General features: G+C 37.3%; 1 protein-coding gene across 1 annotated transcript in view; it reads right to left on the bottom strand.

Moving 5' to 3' along the window:
* The window catches only part of LOC121649036, a 30963-nt gene extending 11314 nt beyond the window's left edge, over positions 1–19649 (bottom strand). Inside the window, exons 1-5 of the mRNA XM_041999568.1 lie at positions 19623–19649; positions 18453–18569; positions 18104–18254; positions 17792–17981; positions 17402–17461 (exon numbers count right to left, since the gene is read on the bottom strand). Coding sequence (XP_041855502.1) covers positions 17402–17461; positions 17792–17981; positions 18104–18254; positions 18453–18569; position 19623 — 519 coding nt within the window. The 5' untranslated portion in view covers positions 19624–19649. The remainder of the gene's footprint in view (positions 1–17401; positions 17462–17791; positions 17982–18103; positions 18255–18452; positions 18570–19622) is intronic.
* Between the last annotated feature and the right edge of the window lie 821 nt (positions 19650–20470).

The raw sequence follows: 20470 nt of genomic DNA, 5'->3' as shown, positions 1-20470 counted from the left end.
TTCATGTGAATGTGTATTTTGCAAGGTGGTCCTTCCTTCTTCCGGTAATTTGATTCCTCCACGTCCTTCGTCTGAGGTGCGTCAGAGCTGAAAGGAAAAAGATACTATGCTCTGCCCTGTTATCTGTCTGCCTCTCTGTGCTGACCTCCTTCTACCTGTTCCCACCGTTTTACACAAAAGGCTGTACTTTTAATGATTTCTGAGTTACTGGGAAATTCCGTTCTGCTAGGAGTGAATAGATAAGCAAAGAGATGTAACAATATTTACGATTTACTCCCTACTGGCCATCCATAACATTGTCAAGGCCGCTAATTCTCAGCTCTTTTCTCAGTATTGAACTCAATAACCCTATATGAGTTTATGTGAATGCACTATCTGTAACCTGCAAAGCAATGATAACAATTAAGCTGTAGTTCTATTAATTAAAAACAGAGCCTAATGCATGTTACTAAAATCTAAGGATAAAATGTAAATGAATAAATGAATAAGATGAATGAATAATAAATGAGTAAATGAATCAAAATGCTTATAAAATATTTGCAACAATATATATATATATATATATATATATATATATATATATATATATATATATATATATATATATATATATTCATGCATGCTTAAATTTACCTTTTCTCTCCATGGCCATTCAGAGTCTCCATAACTGTAGGTTATCTCTTCTCCTGGCTTGATGTCCTTAATAGCAAATAAGCAGAGATGAGGTTGTCCATTTACCCTGATCGTCTTCATTTTGGCATTTGGGCTCACGTGGTCATCATTAACTAGTCTCCCTAGAGAGCCATCGTCTTTTGCTGCATCAATACTGAAATGACAAAATCTTTAATCTGACTGAGAAAAAACAAAAACAAACAAAAAAAAAACACCTTCTATAACATCTTTCTATACCGATATAGAGTAGGCAGAAAGCTTTACTTTGTTTATCTGGGTACCGCAAAACTTAAAATGTGTGGTTAGAACAAAGTACTCTCATTTACATACCATAGCCGTTTTCCATTGAAGCGAAATTCAAACATGAAGACCTTTAACGCATCATGATACAGTTTCATTCTGCTTTCATGTTCCTGTTTGCTTATAACATCTCCTCTGTATTCTATGAGAAACTCTCCCTTCTGAAAGTGGCATCTACTAAACACTCCTCGACCTAACAATGATTAGAAAATGTCAGTATTGATTGACCACAACAGTCAAACACATTATGCCTAAAGAAACTCACTATGATCTATAGTAACCCACCTTTGAATAAGTTGATATATTTCACATCAAAACCATCCTTATCTATACCAATGGATGAAAAATGTGCTGCCTCATCTGCAGGTTTGATTTTCACCCTTTGTGGTCTCATTTTCTGTCAAGTAAAAACAGTTTGTGGGTTGGGTGAACATACCAACTTACAATAATGATGAATATAAATAATTTACACAAAATCATTCTACTCAATTTCAGAACATAAGCAGAGTCTAATGTTGAAACAGTATGAAATTAATAAATGTGCAAAGAAATTAAATTTACCTACATCATCAGTGATTATATATACTGATGATGTTACTAAGAATAATGGAAACTAAATAAAAATAAATACAAAATAAAAAAAAATGAGCAAGAGATAATATGCAGTATTGCACCAACACAAAAATCTTTTTGCCCGACTAGATGTAAAATTCCTGTCTGAGCAAATTCTTGTGTCACTGAGGCAGTGGTGATTAAACACTAGTCACAGTCAGACACTGTATGGAGTTATTTTTGTGTTTTTATTAAATGCAAAAAAATAGTGATTTGAGAGTGGAAAAATTATCTGAAAGGAAAAAAATATATTTGATATAAATATTTTTCACACTGATAGCAAAAAATAATAATATTTGAGACTAAAAAAAGTTTTGAGATAAAGTATATTGTTACAGCACATTTAAAAAATAATTTGACATTTAAAAAAATAATTTCCTAGAAAAAAAACCTCTCTCAAAAGCCTTTCTTTACTCTGAAATATATATTTTTTTGCTATCAGAGTGAAAACTTTTACTCTCCCAATTTTTTTTCTCTCTCAAAGCTTTTTTCTTTTCTCTCTCAAAAGCGAAGTCTTTGCTATCGTTTCAAGATTTTGCTATCGATGTGAAACTTGTGTCATGGGCGGGTCCATGTTACTATTGGTCATTCTCAACCGAACTGACAGCTGGGTGGCTATCATTTCTGCATACTGATTACGCCTTTCTCATTAATATTCATGACTAACTCCTGCTATCCCTGCGCTGTGATCCACCACTGATTCACTGAGAGGTGCAGACATAGTGAATATGCATTGATATGTTGTTTTTGGCGGCGGAGACTCCAATATTTGTGTAAGATTATGACACAGCACACACAAACGGCGTAATCAGTATGCAGAAATGATCGCCACCCAGCTGTCAGTTCGGTTGAGAATGACCAATAGTAACATGGACCCGCCCATGACACAAGTTTCACATCGATAGCAAAATCTTGAAACGATAGCAAAGACTTCGCTTTTGAGAGAGAAAAGAAAAAAGCTTTGAGAGAGAAAAAAAATTGGGAGTAAAAGTTTTCACTCTGATAGCAAAAAAATATATATTTGAGAGTAAAGAAAGGCTTTTGAGAGAGGTTTTTTTTCTAGGAAATTATTTTTTTAAATGTCAAATTATTTTTTAAATGTGCTGTAACAAGACACTTTATCTCAAAACTTTTTTTAGTCTCAAATATTATTATTTTTTGCTATCAGTGTGAAAAATATTTATATCAAATATATTTTTTTCCTTTCAGATAATTTTTCCACTCTCAAATCACTGTTTTTTTGCATTTAATAAAAACACAAAAATAACTCCATAACACTGCAGCTATTTCAACCCACAAGCATAAAGATTCTATCAGAACTAATGTTATGTTCGTATCGTCAAACCTACGGATCTATTCTATTCTTTCTATTCTATTCTTCCAGAGAAAGGGTCCAGGTGGAAAATGTCTGGGAGATCTTTGGAGTGATTAACTACTGCAGACTTTCCAGTGCAGCGCGTGTGGAACGGCACGTGTGGAACGGCACGTGTCTTCAAAGCTAGCTTTAGCATGTATCCGAAACTAGCTAGTAGTAACTTTCCGGACAATATTCGTCACCATAAATGATCGGTAAAACTGCATCTCACTGGTTGCTGGAGTATAAAAAAAATCAGTAAATGTGGAGTGTTTTAAGTCTCATCTAAAGACCCCCTTTATTCATTGGCTTTTAACACCACACGTGAGTTGTATGGGCCTCTTTTTTTTTTTGTATTTTGCATTGTATGTGAATGCCTTCTAGGCATTCTTGATCATTTCTGCTTCCTTTAGCATTACTATTGATGTGATGTTTGGCTCTTTTCAGAGAGCTGGCTGTTTCGGCTCCAAAATGGCTCTTAATTTATCATCTTTTGTGGCCCCCCTAATTATCTTAACATCTCAGAAATTAATGGTTTGTTGTGGGCAGAGCTGGGGCTGAGCACTGAGAACACAGCAATAGGAAAATAACTGGGAGCCAGCTCTTACTCAATGCGAGCCGGCTCTTCGGATTCACTACAAAGCATCGGCTCTCAGAGCCGGCTATTTTGAGCATGGCACATCACTAAGCATTACAGTTTAAGCATTTCAGCATAAGGCATTCACACTGCTGTTCTGCAAAAACAACTCATTTTCTAAATAATCATACTGACTTTTTGATGAGCAACACTTTAGAGACGTTCTGTTTTAAATATGCTTTATCACTAAAGTGGATTGGATTGGATACTGCAGCTGGGATTACACCTGTGCTCCCTGTGACTGATCCAAGCAGGGACTGTATAGATTTTGGCTGGCTTGGGGGCCGGGACTGGACCTGCCAGCAGTCTGCAAAGCTCATGACAGAAAATAGAGCAGGAACAGGGCTTGGATGAACGCACTTGTTGCCTACCTGGATAACAGTACCTATAGACACCTGGCTCAAAATACTTAAACATAAAAGAACTGAGAGGAGTGCCAGAATCCTGAGGTGGCCAGCATATGATTCGGAATTTTTGCCTGCAATTATAGATGGGAGATTCATACAGTGGTTACAAAAGGGTATCACAGGTTACTGGAAAATTTCAGATAAAAACATGTTAAAAAGTTACCAGCAGCTTTTGGAAACATGTGATTTGGAAAAGCAAGACTTCTTCAGATACCTTCAGCTGAGGCACTACTTTGACAGACATATCAAGTTTACTGATGAGGAGGAAACAGGTCTAATCAAAATTCTTCTTGATTCATGTGAAGGAAATGCCCCAAAGAAACAGATATCTAGGCTGTATTCATGCTTACAAACAACAAAGAACTTTTCTACAGTATATATTAAAGCCAGATGGGAAAAAGAAGCTAAAGTGATAATAACTGATGATGACTGGCTGAATATGTGTAAAGAGGCAATGATCACTTCCTGTTCAGGTCTGTGGAGGGAATTTACCTGGAAAAACATGCTACATTTTTTTGTTACTCCTAATATCACAAGTAAACAATGTAAAAATCCTGCTAAAGCTCAATGTTGGCAGAATTGTGGCATAGTGACAGCAGGACATTTTCACATTTTTTGGGGCTGTGCGAAGATCGCACCCTACTGGTCAATGGTGATAAGAGAATGGCTACATACATGGCTACATACATTTACACACAAAAGAAAGCTTTATTAACCAGCCTGTAGGTTAATGGTTACTCTATACCAGACATGTCTTCATTAACCATGACTACATACATTTACACACAAAAGAAAGCTTTATTAACCAGCCTGTAGGTTAATGGTTACTCTATACCAGACATGTCTTCATTAACCATGGCTACATACATTTACACACAAAAGAAAGCTTTATTAACCAGCCTGTAGGTTAATGGTTACTCTATACCAGACATGTCTTCATTAACCATGGTACGGAAGCGTATTGCTGTCATGGAAGAAAATAAATTTTCGAGCACTATCACGTTATAACGTGATACGTATATTGTACAAACGTGTTACCTATATTGTACAAACGTGATATTATATTGTACAAACGTGATATTATATTGTACAAACGTGATAATATATTGTACAAACGTGATACCTATATTGTACAAACGTGATGATTATATTGTACAAACGTGATAATTATATTGTACGAACGTGATATTATATTGTACAAACGTGATAATTATATTGTACAAACGTGATAATTATATTGTACGAACGTGATAATATATTGTACAAACGTGATAATTATATTGTACAAACGTGATAATATATTGTACAAACGTGATAATTATATTGTACAAACGTGATAATTATATTGTACAAACGTGATAATTATATTGTACAAACGTGATAATATATTGTACAAACGTGATAATTATATTGTACAAACGTGATAATTAAATTGTACAAACGTGATAATTATATTGTACAAATGTGATAATTATATTGTACGAAGGTGATAATATATTGTACAAACGTGATAATTATATTGTACAAACGTGATAATATATTGTACAAACGTGATAATTATATTGTACAAACGTGATATTATATTGTACAAACGTGATAATTAAATTGTACAAACGTGATAATATATTGTACAAACGTGATAATTATATTGTACAAACGTGATATTATATTGTACAAACGTGATAATTATATTGTACAAACGTGATAATTATATTGTACAAACGTGATAATGGGTCTTTGTCAGGTGATGTTGCGCCTCCGCTAGTTCCCAATGCATTGTGGTCCCGAGTGTATCCGGGAGAAAAACTCTGGTCGACTCAACGTCTTAGCTTGCTGAGCTAGGCAACACATACAAAGTCAAATGACAAAAGGGGAAATGAATATGACAACAACATTCGATGTTTCCCACCCGGAAAAGAAAACATGGACAGCAGGTTGAGGAAATAACAAAGAGGCGTCGAATAGCCTCGGTCGCAGCATTGAGATGGAAGGACATCACTTTTCCCATTGCATCCCCCTTCATGTGCTTGCTCCTGGGATTTCCATACAGGTACGTAAGGTTCTTGTTGTTGTAGTTTATAATAGTGATGCTGAATATGCTATCGTTTGCTTCTTAAAGTCACTGTCTCCCTTTTAGCTAACCTTAGTTAGCTTCCTAACTAGCCTCTCTTGTAAACAAAGAGGGAGGTCGGTAGAGATCGTTTCATAGGTGTTTTTTATTCCAAAGAAAAACATTGCTGAGCGAATTATTATAAAACTAAAGGTAAGAAGTAAGCATAATATGACACAAAGTTTTATGTATGCGATTTCCACTTGTGATTTGAGAGAGCAGATGGTAGTAAAGCAGGCCAACAATATACTGTTTGTCTATTTAGTAGTCTAAAGCTCATATATATATATATATATATATATATATATACATATATATATATATATATATTCGGTGGTGACTAGCTGTCCAAATGAAACCGATCTTGTGGTTGCAGGAAAACCAGCATATGAAGTGCACCAGCCTGATCCAGACTGGACATCATCCTTGCATCGGAGGCACCCATCAGTTCGACCCACCAACACTGTGCGCCCTGCAAGACAAGGCAGACGGGAGCAGATGCAGAAAGAGGCAGACATCAGAGAGCTACAGACGGAGAATCCATCTGACCCGAGTGAAGAGAACAGTCAGCAGCAGAGTGAGGAAGTAACAACTCACTACACACATCAATGATCTCCTCATGATTAGACTACAACAGCAGTTCTGGGAAAATATGCTTTTGTATAATTTTTTTTATTGCGATTTCAATAATAATACCAATATTGATCAATAACTCCACTGTTATACAGTATAGAAACTCACTACACACATCAACAGTCTCATCATGATCATGCTAGAAAACAGCTTCCCAAAACAGTCGATGTAGTGTGACCTAAAGGTGACCCCTGGGGCCTCATTTATCAACCATGTGTACAAAAGGTTCCAAATTTCTACATAAGGTTCCAAATTTTTGCGTAGGACTAAAATTTTTAATGTTGTCCTGAGTACAAAAAAAATCCGGATTTATCAAACGTGGGTGCACACAGCTGTAAGTACTCTCTGTTCTAAATCACCATGCCCGTACCCAAGCATGGTCATTTGCAATCAGAAAAGCCCTCATTTAACCATATATAGAGACAACACTTCGCTTTAGAAGTGAAAGAGAAATCGCTTTCGTTTCTCCTCGAAGTGGTGGAGAGAAAGAAAGAAGGAATTGCTGCCAAAGATCTCATTAAAATAAACGTGAAAAAAAGTAAATAAACGCTGCAGAGAGAAATTTGAGCACTAACTATGTCTGGATGAAGAGGAGATTCTTTGTCATTTAAGAAAAAGAAAAAAAGAAAATGCTTTGTTGCCCCATTGAAGGAATGAAATAGGATTAAGAAAAATATAAATCTTTTAAAACCCACAGCACTTTTAAAACGAGCCGTATATGCTGCTGTCAGACAGAACCAAGAAAACTTCCTCCTGAATGTTTTATTATCATGACGATCGGCTGGTTTTAGATGTTTATAGAGACTTGCACACATATTTCACCATTATTCCCAGCATCATTTCTTGCATTATAGCCGCGCTGCTGTCATATAATTCCAGACTGAAAAGCGTGTTTCAGTCCAGTGAAAAGATGCATCAGTTATTGATTATGTAACACAGCTCCGTGATGGACAGGGACCCTGTCCCAGTAGTGGGACAAAAATAATGACTGACAGATGCAGCAGAACCTGCAGAAAAGATGCTGTTTCCCTGTTCTACTGCTAGGTTTTGTGCTTACGCATGGAAAATGTGCTTATTCGTTTCTTAACGCTACGAAGATCTTAGCATGTGCTTCAATTAACACATTTTTCAATGCACAAGTACAAGTTGATAAATCCCATACTTTGCTGAGAAATGCTCGTACGCACGCTTTTAGCACAGTTCCGTGCGTACGCACTGTCGATAAATGAGGCCCCTGGTGTGTGTAATTGAGAAGCGCTTAGATGGGTACTTTAACTTGAGTAGAATTTAAGTAAAGATACTCTCACTTCGTTCGAAATTCTCAGTCCTTTTCCACCTCTGTAAATCAGAAACCGGTGTAGACAGTCTTAACAAATCAAACAAACATGTTCATTTTTGTTTTCTTTATGCTAATGTGTTCATTTCTGCCTAAAGGTTTTGCACTCCCGACGTCTGAGTGACGCACCAATGAAGCCCTGGTCTACAGCATGATACGACTACAGAGGACTGTTGAAACTGCTCTCCATGTTCCAGTGTTGATTGACTACTATGTATTTTTTGTGTTGTTGCTGTCTTTTCATTGTCACTTTCAGTGTAAAAAAAAAAGACAAACCAACCCATTTAAATTAAACTGTCATGCCTGTTTTGTTAGCACACATTTCCTATTACTGGTGCCTAATGTGCGAGATGAACATCATAGATTCATTTTATTAAGCACAATGTAGGAGCTATTTATTACAACACAGTATTAGTTAAACTTTTTGGCAAATTTAGTTTAGGTTATTTTTGTTATTTATTTTTGAGAAAATATTTTTGATTATATAGCAATATTTATTTGTTTTTTCTGTTTAATCACAGCCACAGGCAAATGAAAGTTTATAAATAGGTCACCTGGGGTGACCGGCATACACTGGGGTGGCACAAGGTTTTTACCATCATCAACATCATCATTGGATAGCGTGGCATAGCATAAAGAGGCACGTAAAATGTTTGCTTGCTTGCTGCGCAAAAAATAAACATCTTTTTAACCTGAATGGAACCTCATGGAAAATGGATTTGATTGATGCGTACGAAACCTGCCCAATAGTGCCCTTTTTGGAACTTTTGAAGTTACTTTTGCACAGAACAGCCACATTAAACATTTTAAACATGTTCAAAAACTTTTAAAACCTTGGGTTTTACAAAAAGTAAGGCAACTGAAGACAATCCTAAGTGTAAAAGGCATTCCTATGCCTTCTGAAAAGGCTTGACTGTGTGAATCACTAGTGTAACTGCTCATACTCAATTCATCATATCTTGTCTAAACAACAGTAAGGCACACATACAGTACCGAATTTATCCAGCACTGCAGCTTCTTCACCTTCACAAGGAATAATCATGTTTACAGGGATGGTTGCTATTAAGACCTTATACTCAGATTTGCATACAAAAAAGGCACCATCTCATTGGATGTTCTAAACACGGTGTTGGGGAAACAAGTGAGCTGAGTGTTGCGCAGGCAGATCCAACTGCAGGTGCATAAAGGTTATAAGAAGCATCTGAAAGGGAATGAGAATATTGTTTTAACTGGGCATGAGAGGAAGCAAGAAGTGGAATAATGCCACAAAGATAGCCAGGTAGCGCAGAGTGTTGGTGGGTTGAACTGATGTGTGCCCCAGATGCAAGGATGATGCCCAGTCTGGATCAGCCTGGTGTATTTCATACGCTGGATGTCCTGCAACCACAGATCGGATTCATTTAGACAGCTAGACACCACCGGATGCTTTTACTAGCATGCTCCCGTGACATTTCATACAAACATGTACCATGTATATGTGCATTGTACATATACATAGACACACACACACACACACACACACATATATATATATATATATATATATATATATATATATAATGTATGTTTGTTTGGGTTACCCTAGTTCATTAGCATGAGTTATTCACAACACTTTCATAAACACAATATAAGCATAGCACATTGAACAAATAGCATTGATAGCATATTGAGCAACGTAGAAACTGCATCTTCCAAGCATATTTTTTAGGTTTTTCTATGTATCCAACTCGTTTCCAACAGCTGATCTTGTCATGAACACCTGATCTTCACTTATCGGCGTCTGACTGGCTGAACAATGTCATGAGATTTGTATCTCCGGATGTCATTGGTTCAACTCACTTAGTAGACTGCGGTGCATGCCTTTTAATTTAAAGAACTTTAAACTAAGATTATGAAAAAATGTGCAATAATTACGAGTGCCAACGAGCAAAATCTGATTAAGAAAAAACAAGCTTTAAAATGTAAAAGATCCACCCTCTGTGGATCATTATTTTAAAAGACTAAAGCAGATACCATTGGCAGATAAGCGGCCGACTAGTGGCGACAATGTATTCTTGACCTTATTGAAAATGAGAGGGAAAATGAGAAGGAGTTAGCTTACCCGTGTAGTTTACATGTGAGAAATGGCAAATAATACTGATTCTCCGTTGCTACGATTCTTGCGAAACCGCGGCGTGCCAGAAGAGTGCCTCTCGCGCATGGAAGAGGAACATGTAAGTGCATTTATCGTATTATTTATGATCAACATTTGTATTTATCGTAGCATAAATGATTAGGATAGTCCATTCGTTCTGGCTAGCATACATGGTCTTTTATTTTACATAGATACTGACTCAAACTAAACCAATGTCAATTTGATTTTTTACAGAATGAAATATTTCATATCCAGTTACATTACTGTATAGATTGTTCACCTCATGTAGCCTAAATGAAAGGAATGAAAGGTTATTTCTTTTGTTCTGAATAGCATACTGGGCTGCCAAGCTTGCTTTTACTTTACATATTAGACGCTGACTCAAAATAACCCAATGTTGATTGGATTTGTTTGAAATAATTGTTTCAGATTTAAGTATGGGTGATTTACCTTGTGTAGCCATAGACCACCAGTGGCAGATAGAACGATACATTTATTTATTGCTACATCATTCTGTGTAGAGAAAATAGATTTTGTGTGTGCACACACTCTTTGTGCTGCTGCAGGATGTTGCAATAGGTACCAAGTTTGTCTTTTAGTTCTAATGTAAATTTCTGTATACACAGATTGATGCAACGATTATTGACTGTATGGATGATGGCACTCTCTCAGGCTACATTCCAACGTATGGGGACCGAATTGCAGCAAGACGCTTCTGTTTAGAAAAAAGGACACAAATACAAAAGATTCCACAAAACATTCACTGCTTGAAAAACTGAAGAGGAAGATGGGCATTGATACAGATGATAGAAACTCGGATGAAGCTGAGACGAGAACAACAAAACGGAAAAGACAATATGCACATGCCAACAAATGGGCTGAAAAAAAGACTCGGAGAATCGAGTTGGGATGGATCCATGATGGCAAACAAGTGAGGACACGCAAGGGGGGAGGAACAAGAACGCTTGATGTACCCAAAGATGCGAAGAAATCAGATCTTATTAATTATTCCAGGGAACTTTTCTTCCCTAATGGAAAATGTAGATTTGGAAGTTTTGAGACATTCAGTTATGACATCTTGGACTTCCAGGAAGAAGCTGTGTTGGATGACAATATCACAGTAGGGGAACTGTACTCGGTAGTTAGATTGGGAAAGTTAAGATTTTACTTTTCCACTAAAAGAAAGATCAGCTTGGATGAGGAGGATAATGGTGGTGAGGAATCTGATCAAAATAATCTACAAATGACAGACATGGTCCAAGATAACCAAGTTTGTGAAAGCATTGTGATTCTATCTGATTTTGAACTCGATCAAGATGCACTGTCAGATGAATCTGAAGTGATATTTGGCCCATCCAGAAATACAGAGCCCATGCCTGGTGAACTTGATGACACTTTGATATATCAGTTTGAAGGAGACGAGTCAAGCTTCATATCTATAGAACTTCCTTCCACAAGCACAGCACATGTAGCCGCAGTACGAAGTGATGAAGCAAGTACCAGTACAGCTTCATCTGAAATAGTGCATATCACTATAAAACTACACAGGAGCAATCTTCTTGAGGAGATGATAACACAATTTAAGGACGAAATACTCCTTAGACAAACCCTGAAATTCACTTTCATAGATGAAATGGGAGCCGATGCAGATGGTGTCTCAAGAGACGTGTATGCCACGTTTTGGACTGAGTTTATGGACCGCATAGCAGAAGGTGAGGAAGTGAGGGTTCCATCATTGCCAAATAGATGGCAAAAACAAGAGTGGAAATCCATAGGGCGGATACTGCTCAAGGGATTTCAAGATCATGGCTACTTTCCTTGTCGCCTTGCCCCTGCCTTTTCAGTCGCTCTCATTTTTGGTGAGAATGAAGTCACAGAGGAAATGCTGTTTGAAAGCCTTCTCCTGTTCATCAGTCCAGCAGACAGAGATCTTGTGACCACTGCCTTACAGTCAAACTCTGTAAATGAGGAGAAGGATGAACTTATTGATCTTTTGGATCGGTTAAATGTGACAACCCTTCCCACACAAGAGAATTTAAAGGGAATCCTTTTAAAAGCAGCACACAAGCACTTGATCCAAAAACCAAGATATGCTGCAGAACAAATGTCTTCCACTGCTAGCCACCTTTTAAAGGAATCATTTTCTAGCCCACAAGCTGTCCTGCAGATGTGTCAAGAAAAAAAGCCAACGAGCAAAAAGGTTCTGAAGTTACTGGATGCCTCTCCTACAACTCAAGCAGAGAATCAGAGCTTGCGTTTTCTACAGCAGTACATAAGAGGACTGGATGATGCCGGACTCAGAAGAATGCTAAGGTTTGTTACAGGGTCTGATATTATCTGTGTAAACAGAGTCGAGGTGATCTTCACACCAGCAGAAGGTCTGGCAAGACGACCTATTGCACACACTTGTGGACCAGCTCTGGAACTTCCATGGACATATGGTTCATACCCAGAACTCCGTTGTGAAATGGACAGCATATTGCTTAATCAAAACTCATTTGAGTTCAGCATAGTTTAGATCTGATTATGACATTTAGTACCAAACAGGAAGAAGACATTTAAAGGAGAGAAAGACACAGAACAGTGTTCAATAAATACATATACACAGTGTTAAGTTGTGTAAAAAGGAAGAGCAATATGCAGAAAGAAGGTTATTCTATGTAAAACCCTGAAACAGTGATATATTGTTGTGGCAAAGGCCAAAAAGTAGATTGAGCTTTCACATTAAATGAAAAGTGTAAAATGCACTAAGAACAGGTTGTGCCTTTTTTCAATCAGGCATTTTGAAGCACTGAGTACCTTGCTAAGTTATAACTGAAGGTTTGTGTTCATAACAGAAATATGCACAACAACAGAAGCATATGTTGTTTATTGTAATTAGATTGTTTTATAGTCTTGCTGTTTCCGCAGAGTGCAGTGATTTTCTAAAGGATTACATTTAAATAAGTGATTTATTATTGCACAGTTTGGAAATTTACAAAAACAAGTTTACTGTTCTGTTTCAAAGTGGTCTAAGACTTCACTAACTCACTAACCTGCTCTGTTTTGTTTTTTCAAGTGACATGGAAAGTGACAGGTGACATCTTTTTTCACATGGATATAAATGTGAACCTGAAAGCAGTTGTTAACAGATGTGAAGAATAAAAGCATTTTCAACAATTTGGTAGATTTTTTTGCTCATATTTTCATATTAGCAGTTCAACCTCTGTAATAATGGAAAAATTAACTCTTAAAATTGAAGTAATGGGTTAGAAACTAAAGTAACAACACACAAATTTCTTGTCATATTTACAGGCTACTTACTGAAAACAGTGTTGAATGAATATTAATGCCATAGTCATTAAGTGCTTCATAGCTTTATTCCTTTACTCAGCAGCTATTATTAAACTAAAAAAACAAACAAAAAATGCATGCAACTGAAAGGCAAGCATCATTAGTTGTTCACTCGCCGTTTTTGTCTCATATATTTCAGATAAGTTCACAACAGTTTTGGTTAAGGCTTGCAAGGACTTACTCATGGCAGTGACACAGCCCTGTGGGCTCTTGTATCCTGACTGTGAGGTCCAATAATAATAGCCTAGTATCATGGGGGCCTGCATTCCTCACAAATGTGTATGTTCACAACATTTGACATCACTTACACATCAATGGGAAAAAGAAGTGTCATCTTAATATGACAGGACACTGCACTGTTTATAGGGCCATACGTATGTATGTTCTCAGGAAGATATACAGTTCAATGGCTTCATCTGCTGTGCTTGGTGCAAGTAAGAAGTTCTCGGACATTACATGACAACACAAGTTGAATACTGTTTCATCACAAGGATAAGTTCCTCTTTGATGGCATTCCTGTTTACAAGCCTCCACTGCCTCCAGAGAGACCTCCACCAGATGTTCTTGTCCACCATACAGATGTGGGATGGTGTATATAAGGATTGGACGTCCACTCGGAGCGACTGCATTTCTGCTGTGGCGGATGGTGTGTGTGTTCCACAAGTTGGAAACCAGTTGCAGCTCCTCCTGTAGAAAAATAATCAGTTAAAATTTGTGTAATTACATTCTAATTAGCATCCAGGTCTTTTCTATTAAGATAATATTATTTAACTGATTTATCAAAATATGCCATCTACAGCAGGCCAGGTTACTGCCAAGAAATAAAAACAAATGTTTGCTTGTTAATCAATCAGAAAACAGTAAAAACGCTCTTTTATTTTCACCGTTTCACTCCCCTCCTTCTCTTGCAAATATCCACCAGCATTCACACAAAGAAAATCAATGCCCTGAATACCCACTGGTTAAAATGGCAGCTACAGCCTACACGTAATGAGGCCATTATGAATGCAGCCTTTATATTAAGGGGAGACATGTGACCCTTCATGTGATGAAGTGCATGGGGGGTAATATTGGGCTTATGATGACGTCGTGATGGGGCGGCTTATTTACAGTGGCTGGGGTGGAGGAACAGTCAGATGTATTTTACCGAATAATCTTACCTACGTTGTCTCTACATGTTTGGGAGACGCACGTTAAATCTTACCGATTGTTTATTAGATCCCTCTTAAGTTCCTTCGCTATTCGAAAGATTCATCCTTATTTGGAAACGCGGCCCTATACTGCCAGGGCCCTCTCCTCCGCTGACAGGGGTGTGGCAACAGCAACGCCTTCATACCTCTGGCGTCCCACACCTGCATCTTTCGTTTGGTGTGGGCACCCCGTAACCACTATTCGAAAGATTCATCGTTATGGGAAACACGAAAAAATAGCGAAGGGACTTAAGAATGATCTAACGAGCGATCGGTAAAATGTTTCACAAACATGCCAGTAGAGACAACGTCGGTAAGATTATTCGTAGCGGGTGGAGCTGTCCCCGAGCTAGTGCTGAACGTGAGTGCTGAAGCAGCGCACAGGTGTATTGCCGGACCCTAAAATAACAACAATCAGATGCCATTCAGTCACAAAATAGGTTTTGCCTCAACAATGCTTGCCTACATAATGTCACCTGTTGTAGGCCTATGTCATGAAAAAACAATTTTGTGAGCTGAGTAGGGAAAAACAAAATAAATACTGTATTTAGCACTAATCTTTGTGTCGTGCTGCCAGTATTCATAAGTTAGTCATCCGGTGCCAACTAACACTTATCGCGTGGCTATGAATAGGTTAAATGAAAGGGCGTCAAATGGAGCCAAGGGAAAAAAGGAAAAACAGTGTTCCGGGCCAACGAGGTCGGGATTTTGGTGGATGAGGTGGAGGCCAACATTTTAACAAAAAAAGATATTAAACAGTCATGATTGTTTGTATTTTGGTTTTACATTGATTTTTTGTAATTTGAAGGGAATATAAAAGTTCTTAATAAGAGAATGATGCAAAGGCCAGATTTACGGCTGTGAGTAAATGGAAAACAGCACTTTCTTCAATTTTTGAAATATAGCCTACTTCACATAAGCCTATCCAAAAACGGAAAAAGGCCCGAATTTAATGTTATGATTTGGATGTTGGAAATGAAAATAGAGTGAACGCAGGGTTGCTACATGACCCCTTTGACATACCTCAATGATCTTCAGACAAGTAAACAGAACAAGCTGCTTGTCCATAAAGTCACCAGAGAAATAATCATTCTCTTTCAGCTCCTGAAAAAGATCCATCCAGTGTTGAGCATGATGAGTCCTCAAAAAGCCCCACCAGCTTTCAATCCGCTGATTGTGATTGCTGGATCCAGAGATGAAGGAATTACTTGCAGACGGGTCAGCAGTCCATCGTAGGAATCTCTGCATTTCTGCCATCGTGACATTTTCAGTTCCAAAATCAGCGCGAATTCGGGCAGGTGTTCCCATCCTCCTCTCAACTTCTGTTATGAAATATCCAGCTATGATTTTTGGATCGCTGTTTGTTGAAAAAGCATGAAGCCATATAACTTGTCTTGAAAAACCATCGATTGCTCCATTGACACAAATACCAAACGGCTTCAGTTTATCATAGGAGTCTACATGCCACATGAAATTAGGTCCAGGATTCAAATACACACGTCGCATCAGCCGCCTCCTTCGCCTTCGTTCCACACCACTGGGATCAAGAAATTTTAAGAGATGTCTTACTGTACTCTGAGTCACAACATATCCATGTTGAATACATTTAAGGTGATGAAACCTATATCCATGAAGCCTCCCGTAACTCTCCAGCTGGTCAATGAGGAAGGACGCGACATCTATAGGATCGGATTGATTTTTTCTTCTGTACAGTCCCATTCTGTCTAGGATCCTTCTAAGAGTGCGCATGCTAATAACAAGTCCATCCGCAGTACGCAGCAGCATCAGTATTTCTCCATGTCTTAGCCCGAGCATGAAGTAAAACTTGACCAACTCCTGTAAATTAGCCATTGTGCAAGGCTTCACTGAAAGCAAACAAGCGCAAAGCATACATCCGCAACCGCAATCATCTACGATCAAGTTTATAATTTCACGTTTATACAATATAATTATCACGTTTGTACAATATACGTATCACGTTTGTACAATATAATATCACGTTTGTACAATATAATTATCACGTTTATACAATATAATTATCACGTTTGTACAATATATTATCACGTTCGTACAATATAATTATCACGTTTGTACAATATAATTATCACGTTTGTACAATATAATATCACGTTCGTACAATATAATTATCACGTTTGTACAATATAATCATCACGTTTGTACAATATAGGTAACACGTTTGTACAATATACGTATCACGTTATAACGTGATAGTGCTCGAAAATTTATTTTCTTCCATGACAGCAATACGCTTCCGTACCATGGCTACATACATTTACACACAAAAAAAAGCTTTATTAACCAGCCTGTAGGTTAATGGTTACTCTATACCAGACATGTCTTCATTAACCATGGCTACATACATTTACACACAAAAGAAAGCTTTATTAACCAGCCTGTAGGTTAATGGTTACTCTATACCAGACATGTCTTCATAAACCATGACTACATACATTTACACACAAAAGAAGCTTCATTCAGCAACATATAGGCTACTGGTTACTGTATATAGATCAGAACCATAGTTGAAGATATAACCATATTATATAAGGAGAAGAACCATTTTTCTAACCATCTTGAACCAAACGTCTGCAGCACACATCTCATAATGTTCAAAATCTGTATGTTTAACTATTTTCTAAATCATGTTGGCAACTATACAAACCTTTTCAGAAGTGGTTTCACTACAGTTGGAGCTTTTCCTGACTGTGGCTGGTCCAAGTGTCTGAGGAAGAACATGAAAACAAAAAGATGTAGTTCAAATCACCATCATGTAATTTACTGGTTACTGTAAACCAGACATGTCTTCATAAACCATGACTACATACATTTACACACAAAAGAAAGCTTTATTAACCAGCCTGTAGGTTAATGGTTACTCTATACCAGACATGTCTTCATAAACCATGGCTACATACATTTACACACAAAAGAAAGCTTTATTAACCAGCCTGTAGGTTAATGGTTACTCTATACAAGACATGTCTTCATAAACCATGGCTACATACATTTACACACAAATATATACATCTCATTCTGCTCATCAAGTGTCTACCTTGGACGAGTTTCTTTTGTTTGAAGAGCGCCATGGCATGTCGACACCTCCATAATCGTATGTTATTTCATCACCAAACAAGCAGAGGTGGGGCACACAATCCACTTCAATCTTCTTCACTTTTGCGTTAGGTTTCCTGTCATCATTGACTAGTCTTCCAAGTGAGCCATCTTCACTTGAAGCATCAATGCTAAAAAAAAATGTGACAAATTGTATTTTTCAAAAATAGAATTAAATTTAAACTGAAAAAAAGTTCATTATATTTAAAATTGTCCACAATATTTAAATATTAACATAAATTTGATTACTAACCAGAAGTCTGTTCCTTTGTGTGTGAATATATAAGTGTATTCATTTATTGTCCTTCCAAATTTACTACAGATTCCTCTTTTTAAAAGCTTCCCTCTGTATTCTAATAGGAATGTGCCTTTTCCAATAGGGCCTTTTGCAAACACTCCTCGACCTTCAGGAAAAAAGGAACAGCATTTAATTAAACAATTAAACTAACAGTTAAACTAACAGCACATTATATATACATATATATACATGGAAAGAGAGAGAGAGAGAGAGAGAGAGAGAGAGAGAAAGATCCCATTGATCAAATTGTCATATTAACAATTGACAACCTATTATTAAAATACAAAATATTTTTAATTCTTACCTTTTATATGATCTATAAACCTCCATGTAAGGACTTCCTTATCTGTTCCCAACCGGATATAATGTTCAGCTTCTTTAATTGGATTTTGCCTCTTTAGGGCTCTCTTTGATAGGCTCACTACAAAATAGTGTTTTATATTTAGTTTATAAAAGTAAAGCATAATTCACACAATAGTCAGATCAAGTCAACACAGTAACAATGATGATCATCATTATTATTATAATACGGATGCCTTGGCCAAAATATAACTGGACAATTTTTCATTTAGAGGATAAAGCATGATGCTTTAGCGTGTGTATAGTTAAACGTGTCTCCATAATATTGTTTTGCAGTCAGACACAGAAAAACAAATTTTATACAACCTGTGTTTCCACCAGCTGTCATATATCAACCTCAGATAAATATTTATTATAAACTAAAAATAGCTCCTACCACTAAGGCTATTGGTCAAGCCAGAAGTAACTTGTGCAATCAGTCATGCATAGAAGTCAACCGACAGAAACGGAAAATTCAAGGCAAACTAGCTAACTGCATTCTTCGAATTTTTCTGGGCTTCGAAGTTCACATGTTGGATGCTACCAGATTTTAGCTAATAGCAGGCAAAGTTGCTTTCGTTATGGTTCATTAATCAGATTGTTGCTGTATTATCGGTATAATCTAACGAGCAACTTTGTACAGCTTCACAATACTAATATTTGAGGTGACAACGAGTGGCATCCTGCTTCGCAGTGTTTAAAAAAAAAACACTGCATGTTGTTGCCTCAAATATTAGTATTGTGAAGTTGTACGAATCAAATATAATTAATTATTTAGTTCCCTGTAACAATTCTTTACGTGGACTATGATTATCATCCGTTTGTCACCGAAGTGAAAGGGACAGCAGAGACAGGGAAATAAGCTAATCAACTCCGGTTGACAAACCGTCTGTGCTACTAAATGAAGTCAAATAAAGGGTGGAGACCGGTTAAAAACTACAAATCCGATAAGTGCCTACAAGAATGTTGGGGCATTTAATTAAAGGGAAATAGTTAATTATGTCTTTCTTGTCAGTTTTACACGATTAAAAACATGTAAACCTTAAAAAGTGATAATGTCTATTTTTACTAGATCAAATATGTCCACGGACACTATTTCATATAGTTAGACATGTATTAAAACAGAAAAACTTACTTTTGAATTCATCGCTTGAATAGATGGTTAAAAAAAATAATCATGGGTCCAAAATCCAAAGGAATTACAAATCCAGCTAAAAAAAATCCACAACAAAATCAGCACAAAACCCACGGTAGGACTGGTCACCACCCGAAAATCCGTGGGAAGTGCTGGTCACGTAGCTAAAATTTCCCGCCTTTGTGTATGTCAGCCCGGGAAAATGTGTAACTTGGCGTTGCCTTGCAGTTCCTTTTCCCACCTGCAGAGGCCACTCTTCAGCGTTTACGCACACACACAGTGGTTTAAGGAACCATCATTTGTACAGGCCATAAAAACAATGGGATACTAATTAAAAACAAAAAAACAAAATAAATTGAAAATAATAGTTATTTAACTATGGTACACACACACATATATATATTACTTACATTTGTTCAAAAGTTATAAGACTTTAAAATTCTTGAATTACGAGGACATCTAATGTGGTTTCGTAAACCAAATGGTTTTGTAATGCTGGTGTGTAACCAGAAAAATTGGTTTCGCAAACCATGTAATCAAGAACACACCCACACACACACACACGCACACACACACATGTAGGGAGTTGGGAGGCGTGGAGCCATGCGGGGTGGAATGGAGGAGACGATTCAGTGGTCTCCTTGGATGCACCCCGTGGCGACTCGCCTCTCAGTTTTAATTGCGCCGAGACACCAAAACACAAGAAACACAACACACAAACAACACCTGGGGGGCATGGCATGCGGTGCATGTCGGGCGGGGCCACTTAGGTGGCCCGGCTCCTGACTCATTGCGGTCACTGCCCCTCAATTTTAATTGCACACAACACACACTACTTAAACAGTCAG

Source organism: Melanotaenia boesemani, chromosome 11 (genome assembly GCF_017639745.1).
Source record: "Melanotaenia boesemani isolate fMelBoe1 chromosome 11, fMelBoe1.pri, whole genome shotgun sequence".
NCBI classification, from domain to species: domain Eukaryota; kingdom Metazoa; phylum Chordata; class Actinopteri; order Atheriniformes; family Melanotaeniidae; genus Melanotaenia; species Melanotaenia boesemani.
Note: the sequence above shows the minus strand (reverse complement) of the source record. Positions and strands in the feature narration are given on the sequence as shown.